General features: G+C 40.2%; 1 protein-coding gene across 6 annotated transcripts in view; it reads left to right on the top strand.

Annotated features, from left to right (window-relative positions):
* The first annotated feature begins 1,543 nt into the window (after positions 1 to 1,543).
* Positions 1,544 to 20,974, top strand: part of UAP1 (UDP-N-acetylglucosamine pyrophosphorylase 1) — a 32,327-nt gene continuing 12,896 nt past the window's right edge. For 3 of the 6 annotated variants that reach the window (XM_040230006.1, XM_040230007.1, XM_040230003.1), the window contains exons 1-5: positions 1,544 to 1,787; positions 6,560 to 6,895; positions 15,424 to 15,628; positions 17,803 to 17,978; positions 19,270 to 19,442. In XM_040230006.1, the coding sequence (XP_040085940.1) occupies positions 6,616 to 6,895; positions 15,424 to 15,628; positions 17,803 to 17,978; positions 19,270 to 19,442 (834 nt within the window). In that variant the 5' untranslated portion in view covers positions 1,544 to 1,787; positions 6,560 to 6,615. Of the gene's footprint in view, positions 1,788 to 5,004; positions 5,024 to 5,537; positions 5,807 to 6,559; positions 6,896 to 15,423; positions 15,629 to 17,802; positions 17,979 to 19,269; positions 19,443 to 20,974 lie in introns of those variants that run through there. The other 3 variants (XM_040230008.1, XM_040230004.1, XM_040230005.1) reach the window with 2 other exon arrangements.

Below are 20,974 nucleotides of genomic sequence, written 5' to 3'. Positions count from 1 at the left end.
AAAAAAAAGGTAGAATTAGTCCCAAGACAAGTGTTTCAAATGAACTATTATAAACATTAATGGGAGCAATTTTGTTCGTAGTTACCAAAGGTTTACGAGAAATGTTCTTTGTAGTGTAGTATCAGGGACCAAACAATGGAAGGTTTTCCAAATGATGAGAAGTATATCAAGGTTTCCAGGACCTGATAGCATGCACACTCATATAAAAACAATTACAATTTATTGTTTACTCTGTTCTACATTCTGTTATTGTATTGACTTATTTAGTTCTCACAACAACCTTAAGGGGCATTTTTATTATTTTCTATATTTTATAGATAAGAAAACTGATGAGCAAGAGTTAATCAACTTGCCAAAGATTCCAAGCAATAAAGAAGTTGGAATTCTGTCTGTAGATGTCATGTTCCTAACCACTATACTATAAATCTTTCAAACAAATGGATGACATTCTGGGATGATAGAATGTCAAGATAGAATATTCAACCTCCTGAATGTATTACTACCAGGAGTACTTATCTGGTGTAAATTTTTCTGTTACTTAATGCAGTGGATAATTTTGAAATTGATAAAGAAAATTAAAAGGCATTTTCACTCAAGAAGGCAGAAGAAAGGCACCTAAGTAGCTGAATTTCTGTCAGGTGTTTTGTTAAATCTAGATGTTTTGATATTTCAGCATATTGAACTTCTTGCAAAAGCTGTGCTACAGGTAAACACAGCTTTTATATGTCAAGCATATAATCTGCAGGGCACATCCACACAAAGATATATGGTACACACCCAATTATAAACAGTTGCACTGCCTTGGAGGGCCTTGGAGGTCAGCCAGCCCAAAGACCATTTTCCTTTAATATATGGAGGCCCAGGGAGGGGCCACAGTCACACAAAGCTGATGTGCGGGCTCAGTCTCAATGGCGCGCTTTTCATTTCCTCGGGCTACCTAATACATTTGCTTGCATTTCCTATTTGTGTGTGTGTGTGTGCTTATTTATGCAAAAGTTAATGGGCCTGCTTCACGTGCTTGGGACGTAAACCACGATAAAACAGAAAAGACGGTCAGAGCCCTGCCTATCTGGCCAACTCAAGACGAAACAGCAGCCCCAGGTCAGAGGGCACGCCCTGGTGTTCCGCGCCAAGACGTTGGCCGACGCGCTTTCGCAATCCTCGGAGTGGGCGGTCGGAAATCCGCCACCCGATGACACAGCTCCCCGACTAACTCTGCGGTCCATTTCGGGAAAGGAGGGGAACGCCCCGAGCCGCTGGGCCACTGGGCTGACTAGGAGCCACGGGAGGGGCCCTCGAGGGACAACGCGGTGAAATCAAGGCGCTTAGAACCTGGTCTAGCGAGGTTCCTCGGGCCTCGCCCCCTCCTTCGGACGCAAAAGACACCCCTCCTGGCCTCAGGGCCCTGGGGGGCGGGGCCGCTTGCTGACAGGACCCCTGCGCCGTCCCCATTGGGCCGGAGGATGAGTGACGTGAAGGCCCCGCCCCGCCCCGCCCCGCCCCGCCTCTCCCGGCGCTCCTCCCCGCGTCCGCCGAGTCGCCTGCGCTCAGGGAGCTGACGTGTCGGGGAGGCGGGTTGCGGCTCCTCCCCGCGCGGCAGCCACTCGTCGCAGAGACGGAGGGGCGGGGTGGCCGGGGCCGGCGCTCCCCCTTGCCCCAGCTCCCGGCCCGCCCTGCCGCCCCGGCCCCCCGGATGAAGCTATATATTAGGAGCTGGCGCTGGACGCAGATGAGTGGCCGCGCCGAAGGACCCGGAGCCGGGAGGAGCTGCGGTCGCGCCGAGAAAGGTGGGGGGCGCCCAACCCAGTCGCTGTCTCCTCCCGCCATCCTGGAGTAGACGGCGGGATTCGGGAGCCGGGGCGGTGGGGGGCCGGTGCCGCCACGCACACGCTTCCGAGGCCTCGCGCGCGACGTGGACACGCGGTGCACGTACGTGCACAGAGCCGGCGTCTGGGCACACGCGGAAGAGCCCGCCTCACACCCACACCGCCTCCTGTGCCCTGCGGCGCTTCTCAGCCTCGGCTACCTGGCCGGGAGCGCTGGCGTGCGGGGGCCCCGGAAGGGCAGGGTCTGGCATCGGGGGCTTGTCTGCGGTTGGGAGTGGAGCCTCACCTGGACCTGGACGGGGGCCTTGAGGTTCTCAGGCAACGGACTTAGGCCAAGCTTGGGGTGGGATCCTACAGTGGGGAGAAGTCGTTGCGACTGTCCCATGGGAGCGGGTTGGGGCGTCTTGAATATATGAGGGAGAGACTCTGGAAGCGTTGACAGTACAGTAAGGATTCGAGTTACCCGTGGAGGACCTGAGAGTGGAACAAAACCTTACTTGCCGCTTTTGTTTTAATACTGCTAATGGGAGAGGGTTGAAATGTCTGGCTTGCCCCTGGCTTGGCCAAGCAGAAAGATGAGATTGGAGGGTTTAGAGCACACATGTGCTGAACATATGGTTTCCTGAAGATTTTATTAAGTTTGGCCCGACCCTATGTTATATTTATTTGTACGTGGCTAATGATATCTGAAACCAGGTAATAGTGATTATGATACTATATGTATGTTATTACGTAGTGCCTTTAGTTTAAGGTCTTTGTGGTGAAATTAGGAAAATGAAGGCAGTTTCTATTCCTTCACTGTTGCTGAGCTGGCTCCCTTAGCTAAGGCTAAAAAAGATTTAATATACTATGCTGTGAAGTATTTATAGGATTCGATGGTTATGGCCCCTATGTTTTTCTAAAGGTTTGAGAGTTTACTTACCAACTGGGGAGGCATAATATAGCAGCAGAGATAGGAGTAGGAAGGAAAGCAGAAAAGGAGCGTGAAGTGCTGGATATCTTTTATTCCTGTCTGCATGTGTTCAGTCCATCAGACTCTTTGGGACCCCAGGGACTGTAGCCCACCAGGCTCTTCTGTCCGTGGAATTTTCCAGGCAAGAATACTGGAGTGGGTTGCCATTTCCTAACTCCAGGGATTCTTCCCAACCCAGGGATTGAACCTGTGCCTCCTACAGTGGCAGGCAGATTTTTCACCCCTGAGCCACCTGGGAAGGCCAGATATCTTTTATGCTAGGGTTTAAATTCCAATAAAGGTGTATTTACTTCCCTCATAACTCAGTTGGTAAATCATCTGCCTGCACTGCAGGAGACCCAGGTTCGATTCCTGGGTCGGGAAGATCCCCTGGAGAAGGAAATGGCAACCCACTCCACTATGCTTGCCTGGAGAATCCCATGGACAGAGGAGCCTGGCGGGCTACAGTCCATGGGGTCGCAAGAATCTGACACAACTTGGTGACTAAACCCCCACCAAACCACCACCACCGAAGGTATATTTGATAATGGTGGACTACTACAAATACGTCATTGTTGTTGATGGAGGTGCATTGGTGTGGGCATATCAAGAAATTTTGTCATAATTTATAGATCTTCAACTTTTTCAGACTTTGGCTGTCAAAATAAAAATCCTAACCTAGTCTCTTATTCACTACTGCTTACAATTACACACATGCACACACCTCTTATCAGAATCAGTGGAGGAAGTGCTGTACTTTTTGTGGGAGAGAGGTGGTTATATCTGGTGCATCCTGTGAAGTTCCTCTCCCGCTGTCCTGCACATTTCCTTCCTTTTCCACGATGGCATAGGCACTCAGTTTTGCACAGTGAGTCAGGTATAAGAAATCAAATGTGTCTATATTTCTGAATAAAGTCTAAATTACTTCTTTATCTTGCCATCTCTCTGTTTTACACACACACACACACATACACGCATAGACATCTACACGAAGATAACAGAGTCCTTTTTCTCCTGAGGGGCAATACAGCATGATGGTTAAGAGCATGCAGTTAGGAGTCAGGCTGTCAGGATTTGAATCCTAACTCTATCACCCTCCTGGTTTTGGACTGTCGGCAAATTGTCTCTGTGGCTCAGTTTCTTCCTCTGTAAAGTAATCGCAGTAACAGGACCTAAGGGTTGTTTTGAGGATTAAGTGAACAGCTGTCTATAAAGCAGTTAGAAATGTGTTTCTGTATATCTTAGTGTTTGTTGTTATTGCCCCTTCAGGGGACACCCAGATGTAGGTTTTCTTAACCTGAGTTCGTAAATGGTGTTTGATGCTTAATAGTCTTCATCAGGTAGCGAGGATTATTAATCCCACTTTACCGGCAAAAGGAAACAGGGAAATAAGCAATTTAACTGAGCTGCAGAATTTTGCTCTGAACTACCTTTTACTATTCTTAGAGGAGAAGATAGTTGGATTTTTCTTTGGTAACTACTTTCCCTCCATCTTTTATATCTCAGTTAAATAATTATAATGCAATGATGATTCTTTACAGTATGTCTCAAATTATCCTTCTCACTTTTATTTCCTCTGCAACAAATCTGGTTCCTCTTTGGTTTTTCATACCTGCAGATGTGTTTTAACTCGTTTTCCTGCTTCTTGTTGTCTCTCCTTACAGTCTCTTTTGTGCAATGCTCTTTTCTCTCATGTCTGGAAAGCATGGTGGCCCGGCCCTGTTAATAAGCTGTGTTGGCTTCCTGTTACTTACTTGGTTAGATCTAAATGCTTTTGCTTAGTTTTCAGGGCTCACTGTTCACATGTTAGCCCTACCTTAAATCATTTCCCATCATTCTATATAAAACTTTTTAGCTTTCTTGCTGCTCTCTGTCCTGTTCATGTGTACTTCTTGTGGACAACAGGCTCTGCTTATTTCTGTTGTTGTTTTTAGTCACTAAGTCATGTCCAACTTTTTTGGACCCTGGGTACTGTAGCCCACCAGGCTTTTCTATCTACGGGTTTTCCTATGCAGAATACTGGAGTGGGTTGCCATTTCCTTCTCTAGGGAATCTTCCCGGCCTAGGTTTTGAACCCATGTCTCCTACTTGGCAGATGGATTTTTACCACTGAGCCACTTGGGAAGCCCACTTATTTCCTAATCTTATCTATATAATGTGGTCAACCCTTAAGGCACAGCTAGATCATGCTTCCTTTGTGAACCCTTTCTGGACAATGCCTGTCTTTTGCATTTATCTGTATTAAGTAGACTAAATATTTCCTCATTCTCTTTTTATTGTATGCAATTTAACATTTTGCTGGATTAACATGGAATACTCTTAAAAAGCATTGTCTTATCCCTGGATTGTTTTGTGTAGATTGCTTGTCCTTTAGGGTTTAATTCTTAGTAAAGATGGTGGACTTATTTTATTCCTTCTCTGCAGGAGTTGCCTTTGAGATAAAACCGTATTTTTTATGACTGTAGGTGTTTCTGTCTCCTTGATATTGTTGTATTCTGAATTCTCTATTTCTGTTCTTAGAGATAAAAGGAGAAAGGTTGAAAATATTAAGCAGTTAGTTATTTTTTCAGTAGTAGTTTAGTGGTCAGAGGAGTGTAAAGAGGCAGCTAGAGCCCGGGAATCAGACTGCCTATATTCATACCCCAGCTGCATGAGTCAGCTGGGTTGCTTTGCTTCTCTGTGCCTTGGTCTTCTCACCTGTAAAGTAATGATGATAGTAGTATTTCTGTCATGTGTGTGTGCTCAGTTGCTCAGTCACGTCCGACTCTTTTGCTACCCCATGAACTGTTGCCTGCCACACTTCTCTGTCCATGCTGTTTTCCAGGCGAGAATACTGGAGTGGGTTGCCATTTCCTATTCCAGTAAACAGGGTAAAACACTTCATTGCTGCTGCTGCCAAGTCGCTCAGTCGTGTCCAACTCTGTGCGACCCCAGAGACGGCAGCCCGCCAGGCTCCTCTGTCCATGGGATTTGCCGGGCAAGAGTACTGGAGTGGGTTGCCATTGCCTTCTCTGAAACACTTCATTAGGTTTGCATAAAATTTAAGTTATGTCTTTCTTTGGTTTATTTCTTGTTTTCTACCCCAATAAATATTTATGTTCAGTTTTCACGTTGGCCAGGGCCCGGGATAGCCAAGAATAAATTGCTATATAGCAGGCAAAGATAAAGGGCCATGTGTGGTGGGCTTAGTTGCTCAGTCGTGTCTGACTTTTTGCAACCCCATGGACTGAAGCCCACCAGGCTCCTTTGTCCATGGGATTTTCCAGGCAAGAATCCTGGAGTGGGTTGCCATTTTCTTCTGCGGGGGATCTTCCTGACACAGGGATCGAACCTGTGTCTCTTGCATCTTCTGCATCACCAGGTGGATCCTTTACTACTGCACCACCTAGGAATAGAGTTGTTGAAAATAAAATGAGACCATGTAAGCAAAGTACTTGGTACAGTGCCTGGTATATAAGAATAATTAACATTGTCTTTCAAGTTTGGTCTCTTATGAGTATGATCATGATGGAAAAGCAATATTTCCTTAACATCAAGTGTTTAATTATTATTTATTTTAATTTTACTAAAAAAATTTTTTTTGGCTGTGTTGTGCTGCTTGTGGGATCTTACTTCCCCAAGTAGGGATTGAACCTGAGCCCTAGCAGTGAAGCACTGAGTCGTAACCACCAGGGAACTCTCAAGGTTTTTTTCTTTTTAATGTACTCATTTTTAGCAGGAAAAATTTCTTTAGGTTTCAGTGTTGGACTTTGACCTGCTGTTGATTCCTTTTCTCTTTCAGGTTTACAGGTACAGAAATTACACCTCCGTTATCACAAAACTTGGCTATAGAGCATTATGAATGTTAATGACCTCAAACTCAGGTTGTCCAAAGCTGGGCAGGAACACCTGCTGGACTTCTGGAATGAGTTGGAGGAGGCCCAACAGGTAGAACTTTATGCGGAGCTCCAGGCCATGAACTTCCAGGAGCTGAACTTATTTTTCCAAAAGGCCATTGAAGGATTTAACCATTCCTCCCAGCCAGAGAAAGTGGATGCACGGATGGAACCTGTCCCTCGAGAGGTGCTGGGCAGTGCTACCAGGGATCAAGATCAGCTGCAGGCCTGGGAAAGTGAAGGTACTGAGCTTGGAAAGATTTGCTGTAAGGTTTTTTATGAGATATACCATTTAATGGATTTAAATCCACTAAAGTAACTTGAGTCACATCGTTAATATTTTGACTTCCCTAAGACCTTAAACCAGGTGACTGATCCAGAAGTGACAGATTGTGTGGCCAGGACACTGTGGTAGCTCCTGTTGCCAGTCCCTCCATTCTCTTTTCATTTCTGATGCCTCAGTTCAGTCGCTCAGTCGTGTCTGACTCTTTGCGACCCCATGAACCATAGCACACCAGGCCTCCCTGTCCGTCACCAGCTCCCGGAGTTTACCCAGACTCACGTGCCTAGTTCATGGCTTTTCTCCTTCAAGTCCAAAATTAACTCCAGTCTCTTTCCTTTCTCATTATCTGTACTACTATTAGATTTCCCTTCCTGGAGCACAAGCTAAATGTTTCAGTTCATGCTGGCTTACGCCAAAAACCTTCCCTAACCCAGCCCTAGATGTGTATCTAGTCTTATCTTTTATGTTTCTCTCCGATTCTACCGCCCCACACAGTTCAGCTGGAACCCATAATTCATCTTTCTCTGAACATTCTGTTATGCCTTTCCTGCCTTTGCTGGTGCTTGTCCTTAGCTGCGTCTGGCCTTTGCACCTTCTCTATGTGACAGGATCTCCTTGTGAGGCTGCCCGTCTCCTGGAGCTGTGTGGTGCAGTGGTTCATTCTCCATGGTTCATCACCTCTTTTTCAGTGTCCCAGGCTGGAGTTGTTTGTGCATGCTTTTCTTTCATTCTTTCTTATAATAAGGGTTGTTTATGTCTATCTTCATTGTCACAATGTAAACTTTTAAAGAGCAGCCCATGTCCTAGTTTCTATGTATATCCATAGTATTTAGAACAGTATTTTGCAGTTATAAGTTGATTGATAAATGTTTCCTGAATTACTCCAGTGCCTTCTCCTCTAAAGCATATCATAAAATCTAACTCTAACCCCATAATGAGTACTAATAAATGCTTTTGAAAATGGTAAAATAACTAAAATTTAGTTTTTCTTTTGGTGGGGTTAAGAACTGTGGTTTTTATAATCTACTACTCTGTAAGTACAAGTGACTAAATATTGCAGCCCAGGCCCTTAAGTATTTGTCCATGCTTCTTGGCAAATCTGGACCTTATTTCCTCAGCTGTAGAAGTAACAGGCTGGACTAATACTTTTCTTTCTTTTTTAAAAAAACATTACTTTGTGGCAAAAATATTAATAATATCAAAGTAACAGAAATAACTGTAGAGAAGTTGCTGATAACCTCATCATATCTGTGTTTTTATTGGCTCGCATTGCCACCTAGTAGTTGGTAATATACATATTTACTTTTATGGATATGATTTATAGCCTGTATTCACACTACACTGTGGCTATTTTTATTTTGTCTTTTGCTCTTTGGCACTCTCAGCATTTTCCCAGAAAAGAAACAACTATCATTATCAACCTTCTTCTGTACCATTATCTTCATGTCTTTCTCTGGGCTTACAGATTTACTCTTTTTCAAACTGTATTCCAAAGACCTCCAGGGTTTTGACTGCTGGTGAGACTGTTTGATGTGAGAAGGGCAGGAACAGATGCTAAACAGTAGGTCTCCAGCCCCTTCGTGTCCCCACTCCAGGAGCAGTTCTACTTTGACTTATTTTGATACATAAATAAAGCTTGATACCTGAGGTTTTATTTAAAAGGGCTTGGAAATTAAAAACATTGAAATAATTGGATGATCTTCAGGGAGGGCCCTTTCAGATTTTAAAATGTTTGTTAGTATCTAGTGTAACTGCTCACCTAGAAGAGGGCCCTGCACTAAGATGTGGGAGGGACTTGCAGGCAGATCCTTCTGAGTGGAGGACTGTGGCGACACTCTGACCCTCACTAACTTAGGGTTCAGTGATCCTTCTCTCCCTCCCTGGGTTTCAGAAAGGCTTCTTCTTCAGACCAAAAGCCACACAAGGCCTTTCTTACCCTCTGGTATGCCAGCTGCCTATATTTCTCCTTGTGGTTTTATGGGGATAAAGTCTTAGAATTAACTCTTTGGAAAGATAAAACTTTGACCTTGTATAATGGGGACCATGAGCAGCAATGAAGACTTCTTATACTTGGAATCTATGTATAATTTAATTCTTCTTACGTTGAAATCTATGGAACAAGCCCAGTGACCTTTCATTTAAATTAAAATCCAGAACGGTTAGAAGCAAGTCTAGTATAAGAAGGTACAAAGCAAACTTCCTTTTGGCTTATGGTCAAGGGAGCAGTAGCCAATTGTGGCTTTAGCAGTAGGGGTGGAGAAGGAGACTTTGGAACAGACTTTACATCCTTTTTGCTTAGAAACTACCATATGTGTACAAAGTTTGTAACAACATGAAGTTTCTTCAGTAAGCTATCTAAGGAAAGAGAGTTCCATTGCAAAGATTAGGATGCTTTATTTCAGACAGTAGGAGATTACTGATAATTGTATCAAAGACAACCGGGCCCCAACCCCCACACCCTTGCTGCCCCTGCCCCTTCCCAGTGCCCCAGGAGAGGGAAAGTAAAAGCATGTTACAGTAATTTCAGAGTGTCTGGTGACTGTTGACATCAGACATTTTAACACCTAGGGTGGAAAATTATTGCTGAGGGATGAATACATAAGTGACCACTGAGGTCCTTCCTGAAGAGAGTTCTTGTTTTAATTTAATTCTTAAAGCACAGAAAATGAAAGGTAGAGGAGTCTGAAAAATCTCTGTCTTATAAAACTCAGATCTTGGAAGAAGTAATTCAGAAGCTTCGATGAGAATATTATTTTAGAAAGGATACTTACTCTGGACAAATATATTTGCTTAAAAAATTCCATTCTTTATAAAAGCAACCCATGCTTGAACTGAACACAAAACAATCTTCTAACTTTATGTTATAATAAATTAGTAGTCAGTGTTAGCCTTTTTTTTTGCCTATGAAACATTAAAAAAATTAATTTATATAGCATTATGGTAGAAAAGTAAATGGATTGTTTAGAAAAAATGTGTTAACATTTCCTCTACATTTTCTGAAATCTAGTGCTCTGATATCTCTTATAGATTTGTTTTATTTTAAAAGTGATACATATTTTGGAGAGGTTGGAAAATACTAAGAATTACAAGAGAAAAAAGATAAATCTCTGCTGTCTCACAATCCAGAGGTACTCACTAGTAATAAAATAAAATAAAATTTTATAGTATTTTCTTATATACACACACATACATTAGGTTCATAGTTTATGTATAGTCATGTAGCCTGCCTAAGAATTTGTTATTACGAAGAAATTTCAAGCTTATTTGGAAACAGGTATTTGGGACAAAAAATAGTATAATGAAATTCCACATATATATCACCTTAATTACATAATTTTCAAAATTCTGCTTCATATATCCCTCTTATTTTTCTCTGCTATAGTATTTTAAGGCAAATTGCAAACATTATGTTATTTTTATCCTCATAAAGTTTAGTATGCATCTCTTAAGTACAAGGACATTTTCTTCCCCTAATTACAATGCCATCATTATACCTAATGAAATTTATAATAATCCACCAGTATCTGAAACCAGTCCAAATAGAGGTTTCCCTTATTAGTCTACTTTTCGTTCTTAATATTTTGGGGAAATAGTTAATCTATAAAATAATTGTTTAATCTGTGAAATGCGATTAAAAATTAAACTCTTAGAATACCTCCTCTTTCTTGTATAGTCTTCCTTTGTTTGCACCAGTTGATTAGCCTGTTTACCCCACTGCTTGTCCAGTAGTGCGGACAGAAAATTCTGACGATGCTGAATTTCAGAAGCACCTCTGCTAGCCTCTTTGTTTCAGGCACATGCCCAAATCAAAGAGTATGTTTGAGAGGAACTAGTCCAAGCAGGAAGTTATCCAGGAAGCAGTTGACCTGGGAGAGGCTACTGTAAACTCCTCTCTGTTTTCTGTAAGTGTTACTAGGAAAACTGTTCAGACCCTGTTGGGCCCACATGCCTGACTCTCTGAGGAGAGAGCTCTACCCGTGTCCTGGAAATTGCTCACTCTGGCTTGATTTCTTTCCTCTTTTTTTTTTAAACCTGTGATTTGATGTGTGTTAGGTCCTGACCTCTGTGGGAAGGTAATTAACTCTTTTATCATATAATGAAAAGATGGGAAGGATGATATAGTACTGTACTTTTCAAGTTTTTTCCCCATATTTTTGTGGAAGTTTTGAAATAAAAGTTCATAATTTCCTAAGTGTCACTTGGGTTAAGTACGTTTTAAGCCTGTTTATAAAAACAGTCAACATTTTTCAGATAGGTGTAGTGCTGCCTGTATAGAATTATACGGTTTGAAATCATGTGTATTGCCGTGTAACTATGAGGCTTACAGAATTTTATTGGCCTACTTAATTTCAAGAAATATTTCGTCTGTCATAAAGCAGATACTAATTTATGCATTACACATGTTTGATAAACAATGCAGTTTTATTGCAGTAACATGGATTAAGTAGATGAATACTTCAGCTCAGCAGGATTTGATATTGTTAACAAAAACAGCTATAGCTGCATTTAGTTCTTGAATTGCAGCTGGCTTTAATACTCTAGGGACTGCTTTCTTTCCTCTTGTTTTTCTCTGTCTGCTCATGAGTCAGATGTATAAGCAGGAAGAAGTTAATGCAGACACCTTTTTATCACAAATATTTATGAAGTTTGTTATAATTCATTATAATAGTTGGGGCTAGCTGGAGATGAGTTGTAAATGCAGATCTGCCTGTAAATGTACACCTGGCAAGCATGGCGTCAGTGCTGGTTTTAAGACACAGTGATTATATGCGTTATCAGGGCCACAGGTGGAAAGAAGAATTGGAGAAAGTGTGGAGAAAGAATTGGAGATGTAAAGCAATTATCCTTCAGTAAAAAATTACTTAATTAAAAAAAATAGATGAAAAAATTAGAAAAAAAGAAAAAAGAATTGGAGAAACTGTGGCATTGGAGGGCTTAGGAAACAAAAACATGCTGTTTATTTGAATGAAGAGGCCACTACCAGCTGTTGGTTTGCAAAGCTTTAAAGCAGAACCATTTGGAAATCTGGAATGAAGCAATGGTTTAGGGCACTGATCCAAGGAAGAGAAAAGGTTACACAGTGATAATTTTGATAACTCGTTAGAACCTAGGGAAAGTGCCGATTGATGCTGGGTGGCCACAAGGAGAGCTAGAGCTGAGACATGGAAGTGACTCTGGAAGCGTGGCTCTTAAAGGGAGCTGAGAGAAATAATGTAACTTTGGACTGAAGGTAAAAGTGAAAAGTCAGGAAGGATCACTAGAACCACATTAACAGTTTGTTGTTTAGTTGCTAAGTCCTGTCTGTTTCTTTTGTGACACCATGGACTGTAGCTCTGCAGGCTCCCCTGTCTGAATGGATTCTCCAGGCAAGAGTACTGGAGTGGGTTACCATTTCCTTCTCCAGAGGATCTTCCTGACCCAGGGATCGAACCTGTGTCTCCTACCTTGGCAGGCAGATTCTTTACCACTGAGCCACCAGGAAAGCCACATTAATAGTATAACAACTTAAAAGACATGTGCTCTATAAAGAAAATAAATAGTACGAAAAGAACAAAGATCTTTGTGTCCAGAATATTTATCTGGGACTTTTGGGGAACACATTTAGAAATATTTTTGATTCCAACACCTTTGGTGGCATATGAGGGTTGAGCAAGTAGTAGTAGCAGTAGTGTTAGTCATTCAGCTATGTCTGATTCTTTGCGGCCACGTGGACTGCAGCCCACCAGGCTCCTCTGTCCACAGGATTCTCCAGGCAAGGATACTGGAGTGGGTAGCCATTTCCGTCTCCAGGGGATCTTTCCAACCCTGGGATGAAACCCGGGTCTCCTGCATTGCAGGCGGATTCTTTACCTAATGAGCCACCAGGGAAGCCTGAGATAGTATTGAAAAACTTTTTTTTTTTTTTTGTCTCACTTAATGTGATTATAAGGAACTGTCTCAGATCTGCTGGGTTAAAATATGAACATATTGTATATGTATTATATCTGTTTTCTAAATTTTGAAGAGTTCTGCATTCTGAAGTAAGCTTCTGAAATAAATCTAGTTTAGGTAAGGGTTTGTGGACCCGTAATTTTAAATAATGCTTTTTGGGTCAGCGACGGCAGAGTTAAATATATTTCCTAGAAACCATGGTTTCTTTGGTAACTGAAGACATAATCAAATGGAAAATAGTTTTCAGAGCTGCTTTATATGGTTCCCTGTTCCCTTCAGATTGCTTCATCTCAGCCAGTCTTTGTTACATGGTGGTTGTAGGGCCTGTTTTAAGGGCAACACAGAGCTTGAATGCTGTTAGAAATTCAGTCTTTGACAAATTTTGGAGAATGTGGGCTCTTGGCCACCTCAGCAGCTTTTCCATGTAGGGTGATAGGTAAGGTTTAAGAAAAGGCAGCACAACTTCTCATTAATTCAATGGAAAAGAGAAGAAGGGTCAAGAAGGCAATAGGAATGACTGTTATACAGCACCTAAAAGTTATGGTGCTGTATAATATATCTGTTAAATGTTTGGAGAGACTGCTGGAGTCAGTGCAGTGTTGGTGAATAGGCCTCGGAGTCAAGTTCTAATCCTGATTCACACTGTTTAGCTTTATGACCTTGGGCAAGGTCCTTAACTCATATGAGCCTATTATGTCTAAAAAGGGGAAAATTATACTTACCTCTTAGATTATAGTTACTGTAATAATTACTGGAGCTAGCATTACTCTTGATATTTTATTTTCAAACTTTAATAAGGTACAGTGAAATGCTGTGGTGAAAACAAGGACAGTCTCATCATAAGCAGGGAAGAAAGAGAGAAGATTAGTTCTCAGGTAGCTAAGCTCTCTGCTTCATATCAAAGGTGAAAACTGTGGAAATAACTAATGTGTTTTAAATTTTTTGATTGAAAAAATTGCCAGAAAGTTCCTGCATAATATCCTTGGCTATGCTTAGTTACTAGTGAAGACAGGTTGTAGAATCAGGATAGTTTTGATTTTATATTAGGTTATTAAGAATATTTTTCTGAGTTCACAATGTACTAGTATATTAGCTTCCCTGGTGGCTCAGGATGGTAAAGAATCTGTCTGCAGTGCAGGAGACTGGGATTTGATCCCTCTGTTGGGAAGATCCCCTGGAAGAAGGGAATGGCTACCCACTCCAGCATTCTTGCCTGGAAGATTCCATGGACTGAGAAGCCTGGTGGGCTACAGTCTATGGAGTTGCAAAGTGTCAGACATGACTGAACAACTGACACAGACACACAATGTATCAAAAACATGTAAGACCAAAAAACCACCCCCCACACACACACATAAAGCATAAAGTTGGTAATTTAGACAAAAAAAATTGATACTGGCCGCCACTGCTCCCTCTGGCTTGAACTACAATTATGGATAGTGACCTGCCTCATTCATAGAATTTCTGAGAAGTTCGATAAAAGTGTGAAATTCAGAAAAAAGAACAAAACCTATCAAGCATTGCTTAATCACATTTGACCTTTTACAGCTTTTCTAGCTTCTGAGAGATCCGCTCTATATTTTACCTCTTCCCGCAGGTTATTCTACCTTCTGGTGCTGAAACTGTCCACCTAGAGTGATGAGGTAGTTCCTAGAAATGGTATATGGCAAGATTTTATTTTTGTTTTTTTTTCAAATCCAAACTGAGAACCTCTGTCTTTTAATACCATTTTTAGTTTTATTGTTTCACTTGCAGTTTCACAAGAACTTGGTGTTTCACATCCTTCTGAGCTGCAGTAGATGGCCCGTAGAAAAAAAAGGCATTTTAAACAATTTTATTGGAAGTATAATTACATGCAATAAAATGCACTAGTTTTATGACTTTTTAAAAAATTTATACATCCATAAAACTACTGCCCCAATCAAAATATAGAACATTTCCATCATCCCACAGAGTGTCCTAATGCCCTTTGGCAGGCATGATCCCTAAGCTCATTCAGTTGAGTTTGGTTTCATACCCGGGTGTCCTGACATCAGAGCCTGGCTTCTTAACCATTGTTCTACACTGCTTCCCAACTCAGGATTTCTTGTCTTTCCATATACTGGATGGCAGTTTGTCTAGTATATTTACATGCCAATTGATTAATCAGTTATTATTGATTGATTTGTAGGCTGGAGGTAACTTAATAGCATCATCATTCATCCTGAAGTCTGGGGATCGTCTTCTATCCTTTTTCTTTACCTGCTGCAACTAGTAAGTTGTCAGGTGCTTGAAAAACATTCACAGCGTCTCTTGGTCTTTGCCTTCCAACCTTATCAGAATAACAATTATTGGTTCATTACAATGTATTATTAATTATCTGGTGTTTGTTTGGATTATATAAACTTCATTTTTTAATAATAAAATGTTTTTATTAACAATGTAGTCATCCATGATTACTTGTGAATTCCTTGTTCTTTATGCCTTATGCAGTTAGGGTGACTCTTTGCAGCTACCATTCTATGTGTAACCCTATAGTGTTGAATTATAGAATGATACAAGTGTTTTCTTTTTTAGGACTTTTCCAGATTTCTCAGAACAAAGTGGCAGTTCTTCTTCTAGCTGGTGGGCAGGGGACAAGACTTGGTGTTGCATATCCCAAGGGGATGTATGATGTTGGTTTGCCATCCCATAAGACACTTTTTCAGATTCAAGCAGAGCGTATCCTGAAGCTTCAGCAGTTAGCTGAAAAATATCATGGCAACAAATGCATCATTCCATGGTAAGATATCTCTCATTATGGGAGAGTGTCTGAACATATATTGGCTTATAATATTCAAAATGCATATATACTTTATTCATAAGCAGAGGTATTTCCTGTTACTACAGGTTTTCTTGGGAGCTGTACTTTATATGTTAAAATCAGTATGTATTATAGCTAGGTAGATAATCACTATAGCCTTAATGAGCAGTATATATTTATTTCCAACTTTAACCCCTACCTGAGTACCTTTGGATCATCAGAGGGTTCTCTCAGTCTGTAAACTTCATACTGATTGGTAGTTTGTCTGTGTACAGAGTTTGATTGAAAATCAGTTTCCCTCTGAAATTTGGAGGCATTGGTCTATTGTTCAAGCATTGCTTTTGAGAGATCTGTTGCCATTCTGATTCTCAGTCTTTTTTTCTCCCTTTTTCCTCTGAAAGCATTTGGAGTCTCTTCTTATCTTTAGTAACTGAAATTTCATGATGATCCATGGATCTGTTTCCAGTCACTGCTGTGGGCACTCAGTGGGTTCTCTCACTCTAGAAACTCATTTCCTTAAATATTGGGTTATCTTGTCCTCCTGAAACCCTACCCTTTTGCCCCCGCCACCCCCACCCCCCCAAACCAAACCTGAAAGTCTCACTGATTTCTCTGCTGTGGGGCAAACTTGGATTCTGTCTCTGCTTGTATGCCAGCTCCCCAGGGCCTATCTCAGCCATTGTTCATCTTCTGAACACCAGGAGATTATGGGAATTCTGCTCTGTTTTTTTAAAAGGTTTTGATTTAGCTCTTGAATCTGTTTCTCAGAGCAGCTTTGGAAGTTGTCCTGTTTTGAGGGGGAAACCAGCTGTGTGTTTGGAATCCCTGAAGTCACTAATCTTGTTATTTTAGCCCCAGGAGACTAACAAAAGCTCTGCTGGTTTCTCTGTCCTGCCTGGTCCAAGCTCAGATTCCTTACCACTGGCCTTTGCCCCAGATCAGCAAATACCCCCAGGAAAAGGCAGCTGCATATCTGAAGGTCTCCTTTGAAAGATTCTCACTGTCTTAAATTTTAAGTTCTAATCCATGTTGCTTTTGTAGCTCTCTGATGCCTTTAAAAATAGGCTTTTTATAATTACTTCAGCTTTTCTAGTTCTTAAGAAGGGTATTGGCCAGTTGTGAACTGTTTTTTGTGTGTGTTTTTTTTTTCATCTTGGTTCCCTTGGGGACTTTTGAGGGACATCTGTGTTTTAAGTGGCCAAAATTCTACTTAGAAGCCTTAGTCTCCTAACTTTCATGTTGGATTTTCTTCTCTTTCTTTCTCCTCACAACTCAGAGTTTATTTTTCTTACGTGAAACAGTTTAGTCCCTTTTCATTTGAATCATGATGCCCAAAGTTTTTGTGCCCAGGGTTCAAATATCCAGGATAATTTGTTAATCAGGCAGATACTGACTGTCCTGGTAAATTTTATAGTTTTCTTCATTTTTGCATTTAACAGGTATTAAGTGAGTACCTGCCTCTAGGTGCTGGGAATATATCAGTAACCAAAACAGATAAAAATCCCTACTTACGTATAGTTTACATTTAGCTATTGTAGTCAGTAATTACAATTTTAGATAGAATTTTTTTCTCTTTTACTACATTGGCATAGGTTGGATTTTTGTGACAACAGAGTGTATACTTACACTTTTATGATTGTAAATAAAAGGTGAGCAGAGCCCAGATGTCATTTCAAAATTTTAGTAAAAAGAACCATAAGAGGTAATTAGAATGTATTGCATTTATGCCTTTATCCCTTTTATTAGAATAGGAGGGATTTTGACTTAGACTATACTTTTCACAGAGTTCTGAAATGTTTTCTTGAGCCTCTCTGTTGCAGGTTCTCTGTTACAGGAGATGTGTTTTAATATTTTACAACTCAAGCAGCAGAACTTTATTAAAACAGGCAGCAGATAGTATACTTCGGAGACATGGGAGTGGGCCAGCCCCCAAGGAGAGGCCACAGATTTATTTTATGCATAAGGATTAATGAAGTTGCTAGAAGAAATTACCATTGGGTAGCAACTGATGCTGCCTTATTCAGGAAAGGGATGAAGGAAGTGAAAACAATAAACAGTGCTCTCAAAAATTTTCTTTATCTTAGGAAATAAACTGTATTTTGCCGTAATTCACATAGCGTTGTTGCTTAGAAGATCTGCTTTTCTCTTGCAAGGTATATAATGACCAGTGGCAGAACAATGGAATCTACAAAGGAATTCTTCACAAAGCACAAGTACTTTGGTTTAAAGAAAGAGAATGTAATCTTCTTCCAGCAGGGAATGCTGCCTGCTATGAGTTTTGATGGGAAAATTATTTTGGAAGAGAAGAATAAGGTTTCTATGGCTCCAGGTTTGTAACTGTGCTTACTTAATGCTGAATAGAAATAGACTTAACACAATTCATTAACTTTTTTTGTGTTTGAAGTATGGTTGATTTATACAGTGTTTCTCATTAAGTTTTGATTTTTTTCACTATGGTGATTTTGATGTCAAAAATTAATATTTTGCTTAGTATAATTAAATTTGTCAGTGATTAAAAAAAGCAGAAATGCCCATCGGTGAAATGAATATGCTTTTATACTTCCTGTGCTCTTGACAGCAATTTGAGCATCATTCAGAGTATTTATTCTCTTTACTCAGTATTTTATATACAGTATTGTTCATAGCCTCATTACTTATTGTAGTGAAAAATTGGAAAGCATCTGCTATTTAAAAAATGAGGCTAGATTATAGTTTATCTGTAGCATTCATTCTTAAACAGTATTAAAATAATCATTTGTAGATATCAAAAGACAAAGTGAAATAGTTTCAGTAGGTTAAGTAAGAGAATGGAAAATACAGAACTCACAGATTGTCATCTGTGTGACTCACTTCTTGGAGAAAAGGGTGAAAGGAAATAAAAAATAGTATTTACAGTGATGGTCTGCAGATGTAGACTTTTATTTCATCTCAACTGTTTTGTTTTTTTTTTACCCCTACTTAATTCTTTTTAATTAATGGAAGAGTTTACTATTTTTAGCTTAGTTTTGTGAAGTTGTCTAATTTTTTTGGTCATCATTTAGGCTGTAACTGAGGCTGTTATGGAAGAAGTATATTAAAGCAGCACTAAAAATAGATGGAGAAAGAAGAGGCTTTGACCTGTATTTAAATCACCATAGACCTTCATATTAATCTGCTTTCTTAACAAATCATTTGGTATAGATGGTCATATATTTTTATTATTGAGGTGGATGAAATTGGCAGTGTTGGGGCTGTAAATACAGAGCTAGTTTGAATCATGCAAATAAAACTTGAAATGTTATAAAATAATCATTGCCTGGTAAAGAATTTTATGTTTCACTGTGTATGATGGGACAGATTGTTAAAAGGACTGAGTTAAAAGTATGTTCTTAAGGGTTGCCTAGTCTTATATTAATAATGTTATTCTCTGTATACTTATGGTAAATTATCTCAAAATCACATAGTAAAACTTTTTGACCGCTGAATCCTTACTTATGGATACTCAGTTTTTGTTGGCCCTGTCATGTAAAACCGGTTTTTAGAGAGCTTCTGCCCTGTTTAGAAACATTGAGCTATCTTTGAGTTACCTTCATAATGAGTTTTGGTTTGCTACTAACAGGCAATTTTTTCTTTTTTTCCAGATGGGAATGGTGGTCTTTATCGGGCTCTTGCAGCCCAGAATATTGTGGAGGATATGGAACGAAGAGGCATTTGGAGCATTCATGTCTATTGTGTTGACAACATATTAGTAAAAGTGGCAGACCCACGGTTTATTGGATTTTGCATTCAGAAAGGAGCAGACTGTGGAGCAAAGGTAATGCCTTTCTCAACTGTAATGAGGCTTTCTGTGGTCTTGCTCTTGTCAGTATATATGTTCCAGGAGTCAAGCTAGACTTTTTAGGGTGATGTGGATATTTTAGGACTAGTCATCTTCTAAAGTAGCTGAATTGTCCCATACCTACTTTTTCTTTAATTTGCAACGTTTGATTCTATAAATAATGGTGTATGCTTAGTTTATCACAAGTAAGAGTTTACAATATGTGAGGATGGTTTGTAAGTACCTGGGAAAGTGAATGGTCATCACTGGGTCTGGGATGGACTTAATAATATCAAGTTGTTGGATTCATTAATATCAAGTTTCTTCCTATGGCAAAGTTACTGGAGTAGTAAGTAAAAGAAATACGGTAGAAATAGCACATGAAGACTTCAGCAAGGCATTTGACAAGGTAACTCATGATAGTCTTGTGCATAAAGATGGAAATATGCAGATTGGGGCGAAGAGAAGTTGCAGAGATTAAATAACTGCTGAGTGACCACAAACATACTGATACTGAAATAGAGGGAGGTTTGTAATGCCATATAATAAGACTCTCCTTGCCATAGTAATTTTTAGCATTTTTTTCTTAGTTGCATAGATGATAATATAAGAGACTTGACTTTGTGACATGAAAGGCCTTAATAATACTTTTGGAAGATTTTAAAATGCTAATGTAAATATTACTTTCCTGGAAATCTGTAAAGGTATCAGGTCTCACTGAGTTAAAGTATAACACTATTGTGATCAAAGTCCCAATGAGACTATACTGGGGACATTTGAAAAAATTATTGTAAAGTTTAGAAGAAACATGTAAAGACAAACAGGAAAATGTTGAAAAAATGATAATTAGGAAGGAAAAGTGTTAACAATGTATCAGCTATTAAAGTGAAAGTGAAAGTGAAGTCGCTCAGTCGTGTCCGACTCTTTGCGACCCCAAGGACTGTATAACACCAGGCTCCTCTGTCCATGGGATTCTCCAGGCAAGAATACTGGAGTGGATTGCCATTTCCTTCTCCAGGGGATCTTCCCGACCCAGGGATTGAACCCGGGTCTCCCGCCTTGCAGGCAGACGCTTTAACCTCTGAGCTACCAGGGAAGCCATTAATCAGCCATTATCAGCTATTAAAGTGGGTTGTAAATAAAAAGTAACTAGCAGTGTAGTGCTGAAACCAGAATAGAATGACAGAATAATGGAACAGATAATCAGAAACAAACTCACATATATATAAGAATGTACTGTATACAAAGATGGCATTTCAAATCGTTGCAGGGAGATTAATGGGAAACTGGCTTAAAATAAACTAAGATGTCTCCCTCAGAGCTCATGTCGAAATCGATTTCAAATGGATTACAAAGTGAAAAAACATAGAAGAAAGTTAAAAATAATTTTATTTATTTATTGCAGTTAGTTGATTTATAGTATTGTTGGAATAATTTTATAATCGGGCTTCCCTGGTGGCTCAGAGGTTAAAGCGTCTGCCTGCAATGCGGGAGACCTGGGTTCGATCCCTGGATCAGGAAGATCCCCT

This window comes from Oryx dammah, unplaced genomic scaffold (assembly GCF_014754425.2).
Source record: "Oryx dammah isolate SB20612 unplaced genomic scaffold, SCBI_Odam_1.1 HiC_scaffold_28, whole genome shotgun sequence".
Lineage (NCBI taxonomy): Eukaryota > Metazoa > Chordata > Mammalia > Artiodactyla > Bovidae > Oryx > Oryx dammah.
Note: the sequence above shows the minus strand (reverse complement) of the source record. Positions and strands in the feature narration are given on the sequence as shown.